This window comes from Ischnura elegans, chromosome 12 (assembly GCF_921293095.1).
Source record: "Ischnura elegans chromosome 12, ioIscEleg1.1, whole genome shotgun sequence".
Classification (NCBI taxonomy): domain Eukaryota; kingdom Metazoa; phylum Arthropoda; class Insecta; order Odonata; family Coenagrionidae; genus Ischnura; species Ischnura elegans.
Window position 1 is genome coordinate 65,553,679 of NC_060257.1, and position 21,135 is coordinate 65,574,813.

A 21,135-nucleotide genomic window follows, 5' to 3' on the forward strand; every position below is an offset into this window, starting at 1 on the left:
GGAGGAAATTACAAGAAAAGCCTCGATGCATGCCGTCTGTCGGGATGAGCGTTACGGAAAAATAAGAGTATGATAAACGGAATGATAAACCCGTGTGCTATGTGAGCGAAGATAACTTTAATATAAATAATATTTCCATATTTCATTGAATGAATAACTTGAAACTGAGATTTTTCGATAATTCGGCCGCCGTAGAATAAAAACTCAACTTCCGAACAAATATCGAGATAGGTGTTTCTCGATCGTTACGATGGACTCAAATTATTTATGGCACTTGTTCAATTTCAGTTACGGAAGGACATAGAAAATTCCATGATGTTTAAAATCAAGGGAGGAAATATGAAAATATAGAGCAACGTTGATCCTCATGCATTCGAGTGCCAGCCAAGAAGACAGCGTTTTCTTCTACTCTCGACGTCAAAATGATGTGCCGCTGTACTTTGCAAATTTATATCTTGGCTTCACTGCATGCTATTATAATGAACTATTCGTCATTTTAAAGGAAATTTTATCCTAAATTCTGATTTATTTTATTACAAAAAATTTCAAAAATGTAGACACGGCCAGTGCAATAAATGACGCCGCGCACCGAAAAATTAGCCTTTTTGTCAACTTCATGCACCTAGGGAAAACTACTACGTCTACAGCATTCATCTTCCACATTAATTTACACTCATTAGTGCGGATTAATAAAATGACTTTTGGGTATTTTTAGAACTTATATTTTGTTATAAATTAATGAAAATATTTAAACATTATCTTGTCCCATAGTTTATCCCGAAAGATAAAGGAAGTTGTAGATGGAAAAAGAATGGAATCCAGAGGTGGTCACAAAAAATTAATCGCAGCATTCTTTGATTTTATTCTACGCCGTTGCTTGCTTTTCAGAAAAAGTTGAGTCACAAGAGGAATGTTCCGCGGCCCTTGATTTGGAAACTGTGGAGATAGAGGAAGACGTGTGGATCAGCAATTTCCATTTAGTTGGTTGTCAGGATAAACCAAGGATCCATTTAAAGGTTGTCAGGCCATCGTATAAAGATAGGATCCTGATGTGCACCACAGGGGAAATGGGGTGTTTGAGGGAAAGTCAAACCTAAATTTGCCCAAAGAATGTGCAGTTCTATGTTGCTCTTTCCCCAGTTAAAACCAAATAGAAATTGGATTGGGATGAAATTTTCACCACGGGTTCCAGTGATAGTGAGAGTGGAGGTGATCACGGTCATCGTCGAAGGTCATCCCTCTAGGATTTCCGATACGAAATTTTTAAGTGACAACCGATCGCAATGACGATGAGCTCGCCTTTAGAGTAGGTTTCTGATATATCGTGAGAAAAGCTCCCAAAATGAATTAAAGACTCTGTTTGGAAAACATGCACATTTTAATGCTAATTTAGGAAGTATTTCATTTCAAAAGTAACTTATTAACACCTGAAGACGTTGTGATTATATTGATCGAAGGGCGATTGACCGATTCTTTCTGCAGAATAGGAAGTGGCTTCGGGGTTTTTAGTCACAAGATGGTAGATTGTGTTGGAAGTTCGTCTATATTATCGCTACTAAATTGAAACATTAATAGTCTGGCTTCCTCAGATCTTCCTGTTGCCCTCCAGGCAAGATATTTTTAAGTTGAAAGTATCATCGATAGCTTCGAGGTGGAAATAAGTTCACCATAGACTGATAAGACTCTCTACCGGACTGCCAAAAGAATACACATTTCACATGAGTATACGCTTTCGCCAATATTATACGCAAGTCTCACTTTGTTATGAACTATAAAACATTACAGATGCACATCAGCTACCTTTCCATTTCTCGGCATCGACTTTCCGAGCCGACGAAGTCTACAGTTTCACTAAAATACCCTGTTATCATGATGGAATCAGTAACAGGAAGCTTACTAGGATCAGCCTAAGAATAACCATATGCCTTCATCTTTACGCAATCTATCGCTTTCAATGGAGGAGAAATAGATCAAATAATAGCCCTGAAGTCACAATGAACAACTCCGATACGTCTGCACTTCAATAAATGAATCATAACCACACCGTCGCGTTTATTCAAGTATGCAACCTATACTACGGCCGTGCCGCCGTGCCTCGTACTGAACTATGACGTCACTTTTCTACTAACCAATCATCGGGCGTTTTCGCTTCTCACTTGCATTTGAAAATTCTCGTGATCTTTGATGCATTAAATATCGCAAACCACGTCATAAAATAATAAAAAAACTTTCACCGAAGTATGCAAACATATATTTTTATATAATTTTGGGGCTATTGATTATATTTGAAATATATGCAAGTTCCCTATTATACCTAAAAAAATATTAAATAAATTAAATTAATCACAGGGCACATAAATACTTTTTGCATCCGCTTTAAATTTTTTCCATAGATCTGGATTTTTTTGGCCAATTTTATAAGCATGTGGTATTGCTTAGACTCTTTCATGAGATATTGCCTGTGGCTGGACTGCCAATGAACTAACTCAAGCAAATACTTAAAGAGTGGAGGAACCATATTGCTCTAAATATATTTCGGTTTAGTCTTGTCTGCTTTCCCAGTAGGAGATATGAAGAGGAAATAGCAAAAAGACGACACTATTAGGAAGACACTTTGCTGAGTTAATTAAATAGCACGCAAATAAGTTTGAACTGGCCTTCGGAAATATTTTATTAAATTGTGTGTAGACTTAATGAAAATAGCATAAACTTTTATGTAGATTTTGTAGAATGTATATATCGTGTATTAAGTTTTATACAGCCACGGCTTAACCCATTTACGGCCAAGGTTAATATTCGGTAGAAATTTTGTAATTCATCATCATATTAAGGCTCAATAGGTACTAGAAAAGAAATTTTAAAAATTTTTAGCCCCTAAAAAAAATTATTTATTCCAAAAAAATAATGGTGCGTTTTCGCACCTTTGGCGGAATGTGGGTACTTCGGTTAACATACCTTGAAAAAACAAAATCTTTTTCTTTTCCACTGTTTTATTTGTATCCACATAAAACGCATAAGTTAGTATTTATCATCATTATATAAATATTCATACAATATATAAACCCTTTTATTTATGAAAATTACTAAAACATTTTGATGTAAGGGCACATTACATTTTACACAAACATATACTGTGTGGTTTTTACATAGCCTGCACCTTCTCCTTGACACATTTTTCTCGATAATATGGCCTACATTATCTTTTTTGATGTCTTCTGGTAAGGAATTACGAGATGGTCTGCCTTTTTTCAGATTTGATGGTCCCTCTGTATGTATATCTTCGCGATTGTCAATTGTAACTCGGTCACCTTTGATCAAAGTTAGCGCAATATGTGATCTAAAATCAATATGAGAAATCTTGTGCTCTGTAAACTTCCTGTTGATTTTCCATGAATTGGTACACACGCTATCTATTAAATTTGTAAATAATGGCCACCACCACTTTTTCCCTCTGATTTTGATTCTATAATTTGCGTTCGAATTGTCGTGAAGATCTACTCCGCCCATATGATTATTGTAATCCCCAATGACATGAGGTTGGGGAATTGTCACCTCTTTTCTTTCCTTGCGGCTAAATCTTTTCGCGCTAACTAAGGGAAAACTGGCAATGTGTTACTAGCCACAATTGCAACAGAGCTATCATTCCGTTTGACTACGGATAATTCAGATTCCTTGTCAAAAGCATAATCAAATGAGCCACGAGGTTTTTTACCAAGAGTCTTAGAGTTTTCAAGCGGGCATTTTCCAGTCCTATTTTCCCGAATGGTTCCAGTTGCAAAGGATCCCCTTTCTTTTAGTGTTTGGAACAAGGACCAGGAAGAAAAGAAGTCAAAAAATAGCCGATGCTGTGCAATATCAGGAATTATTTTCAAGAAATCCAAAACAACGCTAGCTCCTAATCCTACCTTCACTCCATCAGGGTTTGATTTAGCCCCTCCATATGGAATAAATTGGAAGAGATAGCCATTTGAGGAGCAAAGGCACCATAATTTGAATCCAAATCGAACTGATTTATTTTTTATAAACATTTTCGCTGAGTGGCGTCCAAAATACGGAACCACTAGCTCATCAATGGAAAGGTTGTGAGAAAAAATTCCAAATTGCAAAAACTTAGCATTCAATAGAGAATATATTGGTTTCAGCTTAGCAAATTTGTCAGTTTTGTCGAGAGAAGAGCTGTCAGAAAGGTGGATATTCTCCTTTATGCTTCTAAATCTCTTTCTACTCATAGTTTAACGAACTAATTCAACGCATTTATCCTCATCTTTAGACCAGTACATGTCCTGCTGAGGGAGCACATGATACCCAGAGAGAATCAAAATACCAAGATATTTTTTTAAGTCTACAATACTGATGTTTAACTCATGCCTGTTATTATCACTAGCATACTTTTTGTAAGAAATACCATTTCTCCAAAACCTCATCATCAAGAAACAGGTGAAAAATATCTGATGGAGACATGCCTCCAAATTCAAGTTTTATATTATCATCATATTCCTTCTCTTTAAATATTGGATGACACGAAAACTCAACATCAATGCCTTTTTTCGGCGCCCTGACGGCTTTCCTTCTGCTTCTTGCGCACTCAGCCGGTGCTCCACTATACCATCGCCTCGATGCACTTCAAATGTTCCCGCGATGTCGTTGCTGATCGGCTCTGCAGTTAAAATGTTGTGATCGATGTCCTCTTCATCCGTCAAGTTGTCAACGTCTGGTGGTATGTAGACAACATCCGTGGCTTCATCCACATAATCCAGGGTTTCCTCTAAAGTGGCCAGGATTTCTTGGGTGGACATACACCTTCTTTTATTATCCATCTAAAGTAGTCGTAAATAAGTTTAAGTATCGGCAAATTTGCAAAAATAATTTAAAAAAGATAATATTTTTCACACTTACGTTGCCAGAAATGTCGATGATCTTGAAGCTGAAGACCCGGTTACACACGTCACACCTTACTACTGCGTATATACCTATGGTAGTGTACCTGCGTATATACCTTCTTGAAGCCTTCTTCTTGAGTTGGAAGGTAAACTCTATGGATGTCTTCGTAGTGGCGTTCTGTTTCTGAATGACCATTGCTGTTTGATAAACTATACATTACTCACAGTCAAGAACCGACTGGTCTCGTTCAGGGGTGCTCATTAGTTCACAATGTATCTAACGACAGAATGAAGTCACATTGTACCAATCGACAGCTGCGACACCAATAAGATAAGAAAAAAGATATAATGGTATTTGAAACCTATAAGTGCTTAGATCCGTTCCACGATTAGCTTCATGGTGGAGTACAATGTAAGCGGCCAAGGTCCCTCCGCACGGTGCCTTTGCCCTAGTGTGCCATACCCCCAAACGCCAAAGTTGCGTAAACGCACCATTAAAAACAAGTGTCAAAATTTTGTATCTCTAAATACATTAGATGGTTTAAAAAATTGTAGTGATTTAGCATTTATAGTACGTTAATAATACGAGTGTTTTGATTCATAAATATTTTTATGGCACTTGTAAAAAAATATTGAGTTGATAGCCCTCGATGAGCAAGAAATTTACAAAACTTGAAAAATGATAACTAATTTTCCACACTTAAATTTTGAAATAAAATGGTTATAAAAATACATTTGTTATCTAATGAATAATTTACCATGGAGAAACTATTTAAAAAAGGGGTGGATAATTTATAACGGACTAATTAAAAAATGGTGCGTTTTCGCACCTTTGGCCGTAAATGGGTTAATATAGTTGGAATTTCATACAGGATACAACGTATAAAATTTTTATGCATTTGTATAAAAATGTATACAAATTTTATTCAGGTTTATACAACTTTTTCATTGGGGCAACTTCAGATTATTTTATTGTAAAAGATAGGGAGTATCATCAGCTTAGAGAAGTAGATTACTAGAGGAAATTGAACGTGAAAGGCCATTATGCTTATAATAAAAAGAAGAGGTCTAAGTGTTGAACCTTGCAGGACACCTTAGCATACTTCTATTAAAAAAGGTCTGCCCGGGTTTCTTAATATGGTTCAATTGACGGTGTAACCATGTTGTGTAACCAAGTTGTGTAACCAACAAAACTCAGCGAATGACATCAGCAGGACAAACAACGCTATGTCGGCGGTTCACCCAGCGCTTCCGGTTTAGTGACGTTGGTTGCTGTCTTGAGTCGTCCCGACGTTGACTGAACTCCTGCGTGATTCGTACAAAATCCAATCATAGGTAGCCAAAGATAAGCCCAGGTGTCTACTTCCGCGACCGCTTTTCCATTGACCGAGTCCGGCTTCCTGTAATTATAAAAAAGAGATTGAAATTAGAAATTCATTCAGAAAATTATGCTCACACAGAAATGCTGGTGCACGACTTCATATGAAATGGTCGACATAAGCTTGTCGTGTATCACGTGATTCGCGTCTGCATCATGGTGAATACGTGTACAGCCTTCGGTTGCAAGGAGAGATTTCTTAAAGGAAGTTTTGTTTCTTTTCACTGGTAAGTTTTTTTCCTGTTAACATTAATGCCGTGTTAGCCATAGATATATTTATTTCTGGGATACCATTTGTGCAATGCAGTGCATGTGCCATTTAATATCGTATCGAGTGGGGACCGACGGACTAGTAACTTGAACACCCATTGTGAAATAAATGTGTATTTAATTCTTTTCCTGTGAATATTTCCTTGATTGAAATGACCAACAATAAGTTTGGCGGAAGATGGATGAAACCTAATGCAATTCCATCGGTTTTTGCCTTCCCGCAGCATTTGGTGAAGAAATCAAATCCGAGGAAACCTCCCATGACCAGAGCTGGCAATACATCTGTGGAAGAACTTGGCGAGAGAAAATATTTTATTCCATAATGGCTGTTTCATCCTTTGTTCTTGCATTTACGTTTGTTGCGTACATGAGCGTCTCTACATAACTGTCATACTGGGGTTCAAAAATTCAATTTGAGATTATGGACCGTTCGAAGTCCTGACATGGTATAAATTTTCCAAATTTTAACATTCCGCACTTGTTTATCCCCATACTCCAACCATTTTCTACGAAAACGTCGCGGAATTGAGCTCTCATTTCATATGTGCAAATGATTCCATTTACAGAGCCATTCTATAATTGCAGATTTTGCAACTGAGATAAGATTTTTCCATGAAAATTTCCAGTTAACCATCCACCCCAATCATGACTGTGAATGACCAATCCATTTAATCAATACTCCCATATCTCGTATAGGTCTTGGGGTCTTAGCGCTGTACGAATTTGCGCTACATGAGAGCGTTTTAACATTGGGAAGATAAGGATGCGTTCCTGGTAGCATATGTGTTGGGTATCGAATTTCTTATAAACCATATATATTCCTATTAATAGCCTTATGAAACGTTATTTATAATTTATAATAACGTTTATAGTTTAAAACATCTTTAAAAATAGTTGGCACTCATTCAAAGACTTTAATTTGCGTAAAAAAAACTCGTACGTGCTTTCAAAATTCCCTCCTGTCAAGCGGGTGGGCTAATATCCAGAATAAATGCTATCTCGGGGGTTTGTAATTCATTTCCGTCTGTTGACGAGTTTTTATCATCGGTAAAGAACGAAAACCTCGAAAAAAGACATCAAATTAGACTGTAAATTAAAATTTTCCATATTTATATATATAATAATATAAACATAGAAAGCACTCACGTCCGTGTTCATGACGGCGCTTCAACCAAAGGCGCGCGTTGGTTTGTCACAAAAGGTACGTAAATAAAAGTAGAAAGGTACAGGTAATTCTTTACCTACATATTTTTTGATAGAATTGTCAGCAAAAGAAGGAATGTGGAAAAAATTCTGCTGGATAGTTTTTATTTGCTCGTACTCGTTGACGCTACAGGGTTTGATGCCAAAAAATAAGTATCCAAAGTAGTCTGGCGTTTTGATTCGAATTAGTTCTTTATAGCAAGACAAACTTTCCAAAACTTAACGCTTAACGGTGCTACTGCGCTCAAAGTTTGGGTCACTATCACAAAAGCTGTCCAAAGCTGCAGTAATTTGATCAATCCCTTCAGCGAGAACTCTTCCGGTTAACACTTTAACTTCCTCTGGTCCCTGATTGCCTTCATGTTCACTTGCATCTTCATTTGACGATATTTCTTTCAATTATTCATACGTCATTTCGCTGTCTTGGTGATTTAGAAGTCTGAGAAGAAGCATGGATTACAATCTTTTAGGGCAATATTTGAGAATGGGCACCAAAATAAAATACTACCAGTCATTTTTAATTGCAAATTAGAATAGCCTTATCCGTGATAAATCATGACTATTTCATCCCAACGTCACCTTAAAATCATTTGTCAACCAATTGCAATGCATTTTGAATTCTAATGAAGGCTTGTTTTCATTTCGCTTTGGTGTATGTTGCATTATAATTTTAGCGTGAATCAGTAGGGCTCTAATACAAAGATGCTGCCCTAATAAACACAAATTTAGCAATCATTCTGACTGACTAGCAGTCTGACTAATTGCTTCGTCATTTCTACCAGGCAATTAACCCAGTGTCGCTCTTGGCTTCATACACTACCCATGTAATTTTATCATTGATTTTAATTTTTTCCTACTATGGCATAAGTAAACTTTACGTATTTTTGCAGGCACGAATAAAGGGAGCATTGAAATGGTAATACCATGTGTGGACCTAGGCCATCGGGAAACAATATCGATAATTTTTAAGTCTGCATCACAAACAGCCTGCACGTTGATAGAGAAATATCCTTTTCTATTGCGGAACAAGTCGGCAGTATATCCCCCTGGATAAGCCCCCCTAGTTGGAATGTGTGTGCCATCGATGCAACCAATTGCTGAAGGAAACCCAGCAACATAAAAAAACTGTTTTCATATTTACTAAATTGTCATTTTTAGAGAAACAAATATGTTATAGACGGAGGAGGCCAATTGATGTCTTATTTTCCAATTATCCTGCTAACTGTTGATTTATGAACTCTAAATGTATCTCTTACAGCTATTTGAAAGGTTCCTGTAGCAAAACATCTATGGGTAATAAGCAATTGATTGAGAGATGTGATGGGCTTGCTTCTTTTAGTCAGTGGCTCTAAATTATTTTCCATTATTTGTATAATGTCCATTACCAAAGTCTTATTTTATCTGAATATTTCGCAAATTCTTATTCATTGTAGAGGTGCAATGGATTTTGTCGCTCCCTTATGACTCCTATTCTTGGTACAACTCTCAATATCTCAAGTACTTTTCATCAAAGGATGTTGAGGATGCTTCACTCTCCTCCATCCTATGAAATTACGAAATATTTAGGAAGTGAATATTCCAATGAAATTCGACGCATGGTAGCATAAAAAATGTTACATATACTATTTAATGAGCATAGGTCACCTAATGTAGGTGCTAAAAAGCCAATCTTATAATCAAATTTTTCCAAATTTCTAAATTCTATAGAAATTTCATTGAGAAAAAACTTCGAAATTTCCATTAGTGTTAAAGTATCTGGTTGAATAAACTTATTCCTTTTTTTCTGATCCAACGCGTGTAGTATCCATGGCTCAAACATTTTTAGTGATACCCCAGGAGTCTACCACATTGGGCCGATGTCGGACCAAGATGGCAATGCTGGCTTTCACTGGCAATGGAATGCCAATCGAACATATGTGATAATTTCCTTAATGGATAGTATAAAACAAGGTTATTTCTTAATAATAAAACGTTATTGTACTTTTCCACGCGATTTAATTAATACGACCGGTTTCGTCGCAGAGGCAACATCAACAGGTACAGAATATGTTATAATAACAGTTATTTTGTTCTTGTTTATCTGGTTGCTATTACGTTGGTAGGGGAGGGTTGCGTTGGGGTTGGAGCGTCACTCAGCTTCAGGGGGATCTCCAAGAGCGGGGAATAGTTTACAAAAATATTTTCATTTGCTAAAATTCCATTTTTTAAATGCTTCCTTATCTCCAACTCCTCCAAGCAGTCCATCCTTCTTCCCTTTCCCTCAAGGTGGAGAATTTCCGGAACAAAATTGCTCCTGTGGTCACTCTCCCATAGATGTTTCGCAAAATGCGATTTTTCTAACTCCCCGTTTCTCAAATGCCTTCCGTGTTCCTCTGCTCTTACTCGGAACGAACGTCCAGTCTGGCCTATGTAATAGGTCTCACAGTCACTGCACTTGAGTCTGTAAATGCCACTTCTATCATTTAAGTCAATTTTATCTTTTGTATTGCATAATAACGCCCTTAAATTAGATGTGTTATAATATGCTATTTTAAAGTCTTCTCTGGGAAAAAGGTTTGCGGTTGCCTGTGAAATATTTACATAATAACTCAGTTTGCACCAGCGTTTCTTATGCTCATTATGAATGGATGAATGGTATAGCATTTTCTGTGCCCGGAGGGAGTATTTCTTCCTTAACAATTTATCTATGACACTTTCTTCGCATCTGTTTTTAACTGCAATGTTTTTGATGGTTTTGATTTCCATGGCGAGGTTCTCGGCAGAGAGGGGGATGTTGAGTGCTCTGTTTAACATGGCATGAAAGGCGGCTAGCTTATGAGAGGGGTGGTGGCGGGAGTCGGAGGGGATGACATGGTCGGTGGTAGTCTCTTTCCTGTAGATTTTGAAGTCGTAGCCTTTTTCCGAGGTTGAAATAGTGATATCGAGAAAGTTGATACTATGGTTGGATCCTTTTTCACATGAGAACTTTGTTTTTGGCTTGTGTATTCAGTTTATTCAAAAATATGTCCAGTTGCCTCATAGTACCAGTCCATATGGCAAACACATCGTCAACGTACCTGTACCAGCAATGGATAAAATTGGTGTTCACTGAATCTTCACTGAAAATTTTTTCTTCAAACTTGTTCATATATAGTTCCGCTAAAAGCGGCGATAGCGGAGACCCCATTGCCAAACCTTCTTTCTGTCTGTAGAATTTGTTATTAAATTTAAAATAATTCTCTTCCACACACACTGTCAGCAATTTCACAAAATCGTCGAGGAAGGGTGGATCGGCTCCGGCTTTCCTCAGTGTTTCTTCTGCTATTTTAACAGCCTCGGAAATTGGACTGTTGGTGAATAAATCTTTCACGTCGAAGGATACTAACGTATGTTTGGATGGCGGGGGCTCTCTTTGGGTGAGAAGACGGCACAGTGCAGTTGAGTTCTTCACCCCGTATCTTGGCTTGAATCCGGTGAATTCTCTGAAGATTGAATTGAGGTGGGAGGCTAGTTTTCTTGATGGTGCAGCAACACTTGAGACTACGGGTTTGATTGGAATGTTTGTTTTGTGTAACTTTGGAAGACCAAAAAATCTTGGTGCCTGCGGGTTCATCACTGTTACTTTGTACATCTCATTTGTTTTAATGATACTTGGGGTAGAATTTAGGGCTTTTTTCAGCAACTTCTGACATTTGTATGTTGGGTCATTAGGTAGTTCCACTACAGGGTTGTTCTCAATGAAATCGTTGCACTTTTTCGCGTACTCAACTTTGCCCATCACAACAACTGCGTTGCCTTTGTCCGCTTTCTCAATAATTAAATTTTCTTCCCTTAACAGTTTTTGGACGGATTTCAAGGGTTTCAAGTCACTGGAAAATTGTTTTGCTGTGGGGTTAATTCTCTTAATTGCATTGGAAATTTTATGAGAGAACACTGATTTATGTCCCCTGTTGCTATTAAATAGGGCTGCGACGCAGTCTATGATTAAGTTTTCAAGCTCTCTTTTGCCTATGGGAAGGTCGGGAACGTATTTAAATCCTTTTTCCAGGAGTTGGATCTGAAATGTTTCTGGTGAGATCCTCATCAAAAGCTATGTTTTTTCCCAGCTCATTGTTCAAGTCTTCTGATACTTTATTGAGGAACTGTGCGGTGGCGGACCCTCGTCGACACATAGATATCAGATACGAAAATGTCAACTCGGCTTTGCACTGTTTGTAAATGTTTGACAGTTTGGTCGTCAACCACAAACAGATCCTTGTTGCATCCTTCATATTGCCTGCCCCTAGTTTAACACCGTCCTGCCAGGGTAAGGCAACTTTGAATCTGCCATCCAATGGACCTACATCTATATTCTCACGGTCATTACATGCGGCAAGAAACTCGTCTGATGTGAAGTCAATCGCTCCACGAAAGAGCATTGGGTCTGTATGGGTGATATAATTCATGACTTCGAGGAAGGTTTTGTTAGCTTCATCAGTCTTGAGAAGCAGTTCCTCAGATAGATTCATGGCAGTCACCTCTCCTACAATCCTGAGTTTAATCTCATCAACAGTTGCTAGAGCTGGTGCCTTCAACTTTGCGAATCCTATCGATAACACAGCACCAGCGAGATAGGCCCCTGTCAAGTACATACATTGACTTGGGAAAATTTGCTGTAGTATGTTTTAGAATAAACCCCCTATACATGAGATTGGGAGTAATTAATTAAATCGTGTGGAAAAGTACAATAACGTTTTATTATTAAGAATGGATTTTCACAAAGTGAAGCCAGAAACAATCAAGTTTAAGGTTATTTCTAATTATGAAATTAATTGTGAAACTTCTTATTAAGTACAGGAGCTATAGAAATTAAATGAATTCCAATTTGATCAAAATCACTAAATACACCTTCAGTACATTGTCCTCACTGGTTCTCTAACAGCGGAATTATTGTAGCTGCTCTGTCAATCACATGTGTATGAGGCAATTACTGTTGGCTACTACTTACTAAATGTTGTCACATTTCATCTCAATTATATCATACTTTACAGGTTAATCACTCTTTCATGATTTTATTATCAATTCCATACTCTGCTATTGTAAACTTTATCAGTCAAAAAAGAATTTGAGGCAAACCAAATTTAATAATAAAGGAAATTTTCAGTGTTTTCCTCAATGTTTCTATCAAAATTAAGTAATCCCTCAAATACTCACAGCTATCACAAAATTCTGCTCCTGGAACATACTAACATACACTGTTTTTAAGTATATTCGAGATGACCAGGATAATTAATGTTCAATGTTCGTAAAATAAAATACGGTAATGATAACTTGCATACCATAAAGTTTACATTCTGACTGAATTCAAGAGTTATGGAACTCATAGCTATTCAACCCCACTCATTCTGCCCGATAAGTTATGGAGTGTCGTATGGGACTCATATAGTTATTGAACGTTCCTGCTACGCAAATTGTTTGGTTACATTGGCTGATGAGTCCCATAACTTTATTGAATACATAGCGTTGTTCGCGTCGCGGGTACAGATTCCAAAGGTGCATCTTTTATCTGCACCTTTTGCACCACCTTCGGAGGTGGAGCAGAAGGTGCAACTTCAGGAATCGTGGGAAAAAGTAGACGAGAACCAGCTGAAAATAAATGTCCATTATAGAAAATTGGAAAGAATATCATTTTGACGTTACTTCTTCGTAAATAAAACATCTGATATCAAAAAATATAACTCACTGGGTGAAATATTAATAATAATAATAATAATGAATTTATTCAACTGTCGACAAAATGATGCCATTCATCACGACTGTTTCTTAGTACTACACCGCTATTAAACTATGGCATGGAATTTCATTTTGGCTTAACTTTCCCAACGAAATAAATTCTCAGGCTGGGTGAATAATTCATAATTTTGAGTGCTATTATTATGTCAATTGTTTTAAAATGTTGTCCACCACACAACGATTGCGAATGGCATGAGTCTCGAATTACATCGGGGGTTGCAATTGTTAATATTTCAAATTCCTATAATCACTGAAATCATTTTACCTCCCCCGTACTTCCGTGTCTGCCATAATAATAAGTTATGACTGAAGGATTGGATGTTGCTTTGAAAAGACAATTTATAAATTTGTATTTGTAAATTGCCATGTGAAGGCATATATTCCATTTTACATTAACAGAAAATATACTAGTTGGTGGGAATTATGTTCGTCGTAAGAAGTAGCAAAACTTAATCGGCATTGAGCGGTTATAGAAGACGGATTTTTTTAAAAACAACACTTTTTTTCTTTGCGCTCGTAATTTAACAGCTTTTTTCTTCCTAAGCTACCTTTGCGGGGCGGAAAAATTCATCAAAGCAAGATCGATTCCTCGAGTACCTTGTACCTCGGCAGTTTTAACTATCGTTCCGCGTTCGATATTTTCCCCTTAAATTGAGTGTAGCAATCCCCAATCACAATAGCGATAACAGCTTTTCATAGTTAGTTTTCAGCGAATTCAAAAAGGCTTGCTAAAATGACAGCAATTCTTATTTTAGATGGGCGCGATGTGTTCCTTATCGGCAACGATGGAATGATGTCTTTCATTATTGAAGGTAATATATTATAAATGACGCATCAGTGATTTTTCATTACAATTACTACCTATGATTGATGAGGTATAAATTTCCATATGGAACCATTGCACTAACTCTCTTCTCTATTATATTGCACTGCTATCCCCATAGGCGGATTTAGGAGAGGGGAACGGGGGCACGTGCCCCCCCCCCCCCCCCCAAGACGCTTAAAACTTTAAAAAGACAGGATTTTTAATACGGTTAACATAACGTTCATTTTGTTTTGTGTATTACGGAGCCGCAATAATTTAATTACATATTAATGACTTTCATAGAGAAGTGAAGAGAATATTTGGTACAGTAATTTTGTACGTTGTTTTTAAAATTTCAAAAATCCAACTTGAGTTACTATCTACAAATTAGCCCCTCTCATTGCCAATTGTCTGCAAATTTCATCCCGAAGAATTTTCCCCCCTCAGCATCAATTGGGTCTCCCATGTAATCCACAACTTCATCCGCATCTCGCCTGTTCTGAAGGGCTTCTGCATACCTATCTGGATGATCCTCTGGCAGAGGCTCGTCAAAACCATCCATATCATCAACATCTGCAATATTATGCAAGATGCAGCATGCATGGATGGTCTTGACCAGCTCTACCATGTCCCTCTCTTGGAGACGGTGGAGTTACCGGAACCTCTGCTTCAACCATCCGAATGAATGCTCCACAGTTATTCGGCAACTACTGTGAATGAAATTGACATTTCTTTGGGCTCTAGTGAGATGCCAATATACGGTGTTATCATATATTGGGAGCATGGATACGATTTATCTCTCAGTAAATAACCCTGACCTGATAGATGGAAGATACATCTAGTAGGATTTTGAAATCATATTTCAGAGCGATGCAATGAAAAAGTTATGCAACATGGTATCAGGAAAAGCCCATGCAGTAGGTAAGTTTAGTAATGAATCAAAATTTCCAAGGAAACAAACCTTGGCAATAATTAGGAAGCTCAGGATAGATGGAGTTATTCTTTAAGACTCCGGCGTCATGTACAGAGCCAGGATAACCAACAAACACATCAATGACTTTGCCCTTTTCATTGACAATGGCTGGCAATGGGACTGAACAGAAAAGTACTTCTTCCTGTTTATGTAAGATTCAGGGTCTTCCACCGGCTTATGTAATGGGAAATGTGTTCCATCGATTGAATCTGTGTATTGAATGAAAATCTTAATGCTGTTCTCATTGATGGAGCACGTAAATGCATTTGATACTTAATAATAGAACTCATTTACAATTACGTCAGGGAAGCCTTTACCCTCTGAAAATTACGCTTGATGGCATTTTTTTTCTTGATTCGTAGTCTCCTTCAATAAAAGTGGAGCCGTACCCAAAATAAAATTATTTACTCGCTTAATAATAGATTTTAGGGTACTGGGGATGACGTTGAAGCGGTCCGCGACATCTCGATAGCCAGGAGCCTCGTGACCAACGAACCACAAGTATACCAAAAATGCTTTAGCCCCAGCCAATAATATCCAAACCCACTCATAAACGCACTCACACGCGCATACATGCAAGCGAAACAATAACCTTTGTCAGGGCTGCACGGACCAAGCAAATGCTTCGGTCTAAGACCGGGGATATAATTCACAGGGCACCGCTCACTTCTTTCTTTGCGGCTGAGCGGGTGTGGCTAAAGCAAGTGGGGTAGAGCTGGTGGCGTAGGGATGAATTTCGTTCGGGGCGGGAGGGGGGTCCAAAACCAGGGGAAGGACATTTTTAAAAACAGGGTACTAAGTAGAGGGTTTTAAACTAATTTTAACACTTTTCATAAATAAAAAAAACTTCATTCGCTAAAGAAATATTATGTAAATTCATGATCATGTTTTGTTTTCTTTTATGAAGGAAAAATAATTTTTTTATATTTCGGGAAGGTCAGGATCCTTCCCCCTGGCTGCGCCACTGGGGTAAGCGGAGGTAAAGTCTCTCGACACTTGACTCATCCTCTGCCAATCAGGACACAGCAGGCGTGCCTTAGCGCTTCGGAAATTTAGTCTCTCTCAGACCACCATTTTTTTATACCGTGGAGCTGCGTTGCCATGTCTCGCGCGTTCTTTATGTTTCTATGTAAGCCTTCAACCTACGGTACGGCATTGAGCGTCGTAACCAAGGAGGTTGTAAATATCTGGAGGCGCTGTTACCGAGTTTTTGCCGTGGTCAAAGTTCCACCATGTTAGTTTGACAATCTTTGGACTCGGTCTCCGACTGGTATTTTGAGCTGGCTAAGTTTTGTTCTAAAAATGAACTAAATTAAGTGAAAAATGCTACCATAATCATTAGTATTTCGCTGGTGATTGTCATAGCTCCCGCATTGGCAGTAAAATACGTTTATTTGCTGACGACGCTGTCATCTATCGCGAAATTAATGATCACTCTATGAAATTCTATCATCTGACTTAAACAACGTTCATTTGTCGAGGCAAGAGTGGGGACTCGAACTTAATCTGAGCAAATGCATGGCGGTACATTTCTTGCGGAATTCGTCCAACTCTAACCATGTTTATGCAGTGGATGGGATTAATATAAAGGCAACAGACGAAGTGAAATACCAGGAAGTTACTGTAACCTCGAATCTCACGTGGGGAACACATATAAAGAATATTTGTGGTATAGCCGTGAAGAAATTAGGATTCGTCAAGCGTATTGTGGGAAGATTTTCGGATGAGATAATAAAAGAAAGGTCTTCGCTCTCGTCCGATCGCACCTTGAATATGCAGCGAGTGTATGGGATCCGGTGCAAAAAGACTTAATCCGCGAACTGAATAAAATACAAAGGAAGGCTGCGCGTTTCGTCAAAAACTGCTACGGGCGTACAGACAGTGTTACCCAGATGTTAAGCGAATTAGGCTGGGAGCCGTTGGAGACTCTGAGGCTGCGCGCTAGGCTTAGATTGTTTGAACAATTGAGAATGGATATCTTTAAGAGAGACACAGAGAACATACTATTAGAGCCACACTATATTTCCAGGTCTGAAAAAAGCGATAAATTAAGAGAGAATGTTTGCCGAACGGATAGATATGGGAATTCGTTTTTCCCCCGAACCATGAAGGACTTTAATAAACGCTAGCCCCAACCTCGTTAGAGTACTTTTTATTTTTTTTTAGTTGTATGCGGCTGGTGACCTAATACCCCCTGCCACACGCCTTTTTTGGCGGCTCTCGGGGTATTATGTTGATGTAGATAGCATTTTTATCATCATTCGTGATACTTCTATTAATGTATAAACTCTGTGCCTGTTAGCCACTTCACTGGTGGGGATATCCTTGAAATATACTTTATTACTGCATTTGTTAATAGGGTGGTTTCCTATTATTTTTTTATTGCCTAAATCGAGAGATTATTACTCCTGGAGTGCGTATTTCACGCTTTTAGATTTTTAAATTACGATATCTACTTTTCGCGATTAAATGAAAAGTGAAAATTTTCAAGCGCGCGAAAACGCGACGCGTAAGTATGAATGCCGGGAAATCTCTCCGTGTGACGTATTTCTGGTTCCCGCTGCCGCCCTGTGAGGTGACCTTGAGGCGAGTTGAGCGCTGATACGACGCAAGCTGCTAGCGGGTAGCTGAGTACCCTGCTGGCTGGTAGCGCTTGGCTTGAATAAGGATTATTAATGCCTTATCAAATGAAGAAAACTTTCCGACCTTAGCCAGTTTTAATAAGTGATTATTAAGACACGTTTCCCTGAGCTCTGCGCCTCATGCATGCATTGGTAACCTCAGACGATGTATAACTCCTATCTTCTCGTATAGAAACTAGGTCCCTGTGACGTCACGTGGAGTGGCATCGCATGGGCGCCAATCTGGCCCTTTTCAAATGAGGATAAAAATGGACCATAGCCATTCGTCTAAACCGGCATTTCTAAAACGAAATAATTTGTATATTGTGAATACAGTAATGGTGGGTAACGAATCGCAAGCAATGCCTTTCGTTTTCTTTGATGAAGGAAACTACCCTATTTCCGTTGGCCATAATAAAATTTAATACCCGTGTAAGTGCAGGTAAATGACTAGTTTACTCTCGCAAATTTATTTTCAGCTGAGATGGTTGAAGAACGTAACTGTGGTGATTATTAATTATTTTACCCTGGGAAAAGATATTTGAATCATAACTCCTACCGACGACGTAAGAAAAAAGGTTTACATTCTGCGTTCCTTAGTTTATTTTAATGTATTTACGAGTTACGGCCAAAAATTCACCAAATAGTAAGTATCGACCCTTATGGGATTGTCAATGCTTTGGTCAAACTAGGCGTGGCTTGTTTTACCCTAGCAGCCCTATCTCGGCCACACTTTGCTCGACGCTCGAAACCAGTGGTGCCCCCTCCAGATATTTACAACCTCCTTGGTGGCAACAGATAATGTTGTATGAACGAGAATTCTCATGAATGAGTGTGTACGTTGTCCGCCGCCAGGCCAAAAATCCCTGTGGCCACCCGTGACTCTAAACGTTTCCAGTGACCAACTATGTACCCACATTTGGCAACGTTCGCTCCTGATCTCTTTCTCGGTATAATCCCTCTCCCATCAGCGAAGTCCTCCGAGAGTCTCCGAGCTCTCACGAAAGCTCACCCGCTAACATGAAATGAACAGAATATAGTTTTTGGAAGATGCGAAGTCTTGGTGGTATACCTGAAGAGAGAATTCCATCCCTATGTGATGATTGCGGCTCTCCCATTACTGTGAGACATCTCCTGACAGAGTGTGAGAAATACCGTTCTGTGCGCCATCGGCTGAACATCGGGGGAGACCTTGGGCATATCCTATGAGACGACCCTGATTGTATCAGCTGAGTCATTAAGTTTTTAATGGAGACTGGGCTAATAAATAGTGTTTAAATTCTTACCTTTTTATCAACTGACCACCCCCTTTTATTTTTTTGAATGTTTAAATACCTTTTTAATGTATATATTAAAATTTTGATTCTATAGGTTTGTCGGTGGTGCAACTCACCTCAGTTATCGAGGCACCCTAACACAAAATACTACTTGGTGGCTTACTTACGAGCAGTGGAGGTCCTGTATGTCGATGGCCGCTGGCATTACCAGCCTGAGTCCACTCAGTCTCTCCAGCGTTGACATTGGCCGTATTTCCTTGGCGGAGTACCGCAGGAGCTTGAAAATATCGCAGCCGCACACGATGGGGTTGTGGCCCAGAAGTAATTTGACGCTTGCGAAGTGGCTGTCCACGTCACAGCCCGGGTATACTACTCCGATCTGAGACGGATAAAATGGCACGATTGATATAAACTCAATCATTTACTAAAATTTGAGTGCTTAACACTATAACCGCGGATGGGACTTTTTTGTGCCATCGCCCTTTGCAAATGTTTGTCATTCATGTACTAGTGGTTTTATCCCTTTGAAATTTACCGACTTTACTAATTTTTATGCTCTTTCGAATGGTCATATTGAAAATATTGTACGATGTTTGGTTCACGAGAAAAACCTTTACCTGGAAAAAAATTATCTGGCACCGCGAGATGGGACTTTTTTGTCCCATATGGGGAAAACATACAGTTTTAGTTTTTTTGTACACTTATTTTGTATTTAGCATAATAACAGTTTATTACGAAGGGGATCGATGCACAGATACCGTTATTCTGTCAGTTAGAAGCACAAAAGGGAATAATCTGTGCACTGCGCCGGCCGCCTACTCATGCAGCGCCGGCCGCGTCACCTCTGCCCGGCCCGTCTGCCGGTCTGAGCTTGCAATCAACACGTCAAAATGATTTTACTGTATTCCTAGTTATACTTAATGAAACGTTTTAAAAATTACCTAAACACGTGTTTTGTTCACACAAACCACATTAAAAAACCGTCTATTGCACTTGATCATGGCAGGACCAAGTATTTTGTCAATGGGACAAAAAAGTCCCATGCCGCGGTTTTGGTGGGGTTGGAAAGTTCAGCGGTTCTAGTGTTAATGCATCCAACATAGGCATTAAGTTTAAAGGAGCATGCAGGAAGTGTCATTTATTTAAGAGATATAAATTACAGTGGCGATTTTAATACTAATTATAGCCTTTATTCATCATAAAAGTAATGCATGCTTCTATAGCTCTCGTGAGAGAAGAAAAAAAAGAAACAAAATGAAAAATAAGATTTAAAAACGGGCTCTAAATTCATCCTGGAAAAGTCAATTTTAATGTATTCCTCTAATGAGTATAACGGGTTTAGAATTAACATTTTCTCAATAGCCTTTCTAAATCGGACTTTTTTTCCTGAAACTGCATGCGGAAGTTTATTGTAAACTTTGATTAACAGAATGTGTGACTATAGAGTTTTGTTAACCTGTACTGATTAATATTGAAATTATTTTGTTCTGGTATTGTGGTCATGAAAATAAAATCTAGAACAGAATTTTTTCAAACTTTTTCTAGCATACGTACAATAAATATTTTAAAAAAGTACACGTGAAAAATAGGTCTTTTGAAGCATAAGGAGTGCTTTGGTTTCACTTACATGTTCCAATAACCGTATGCCACAGGTTAAATGAGAGAAAGCAAAGTATTTAAGCTTAAAGCATTCCTCAGGTACACAGCTTTTAAGTTTTCTTATAAAAACATTGATTTTTGAAAGTTTTTTTTACTAACTTTAGATATATGGCCATTCCAGTTAAGCTTAATCTCAATATGAAAACCTATTACTTTGACAGAGGTTTTAATTTCACTAAAATTGCACGGCGATACCTTTAAAGGATTATGTAGATAGTGATATATTCTTAATAAATATGAATGATTGTGGCGGTTTCAAAGGAAGTACCGCCACGAAAGAAGTTTTTTGGGTAATCTTGTTGCAGAAATCGTTGGTAT

At 38.3% G+C, this 21,135-nt stretch overlaps 1 protein-coding gene across 1 annotated transcript in view; it reads right to left on the bottom strand.

Annotated features, from left to right (window-relative positions):
• Positions 1-5,804: 5,804 nt before the first annotated feature.
• The window catches only part of LOC124169371 (chaoptin-like), a 37,609-nt gene continuing 22,278 nt past the window's right edge, over positions 5,805-21,135 (bottom strand). The window contains exons 5-6 of the mRNA XM_046547962.1: positions 19,326-19,537; positions 5,805-6,280 (exon numbers count right to left, since the gene is read on the bottom strand). Of these exons, the coding sequence (XP_046403918.1) occupies positions 6,106-6,280; positions 19,326-19,537 (387 nt within the window). The 3' untranslated portion in view covers positions 5,805-6,105. The remainder of the gene's footprint in view (positions 6,281-19,325; positions 19,538-21,135) is intronic.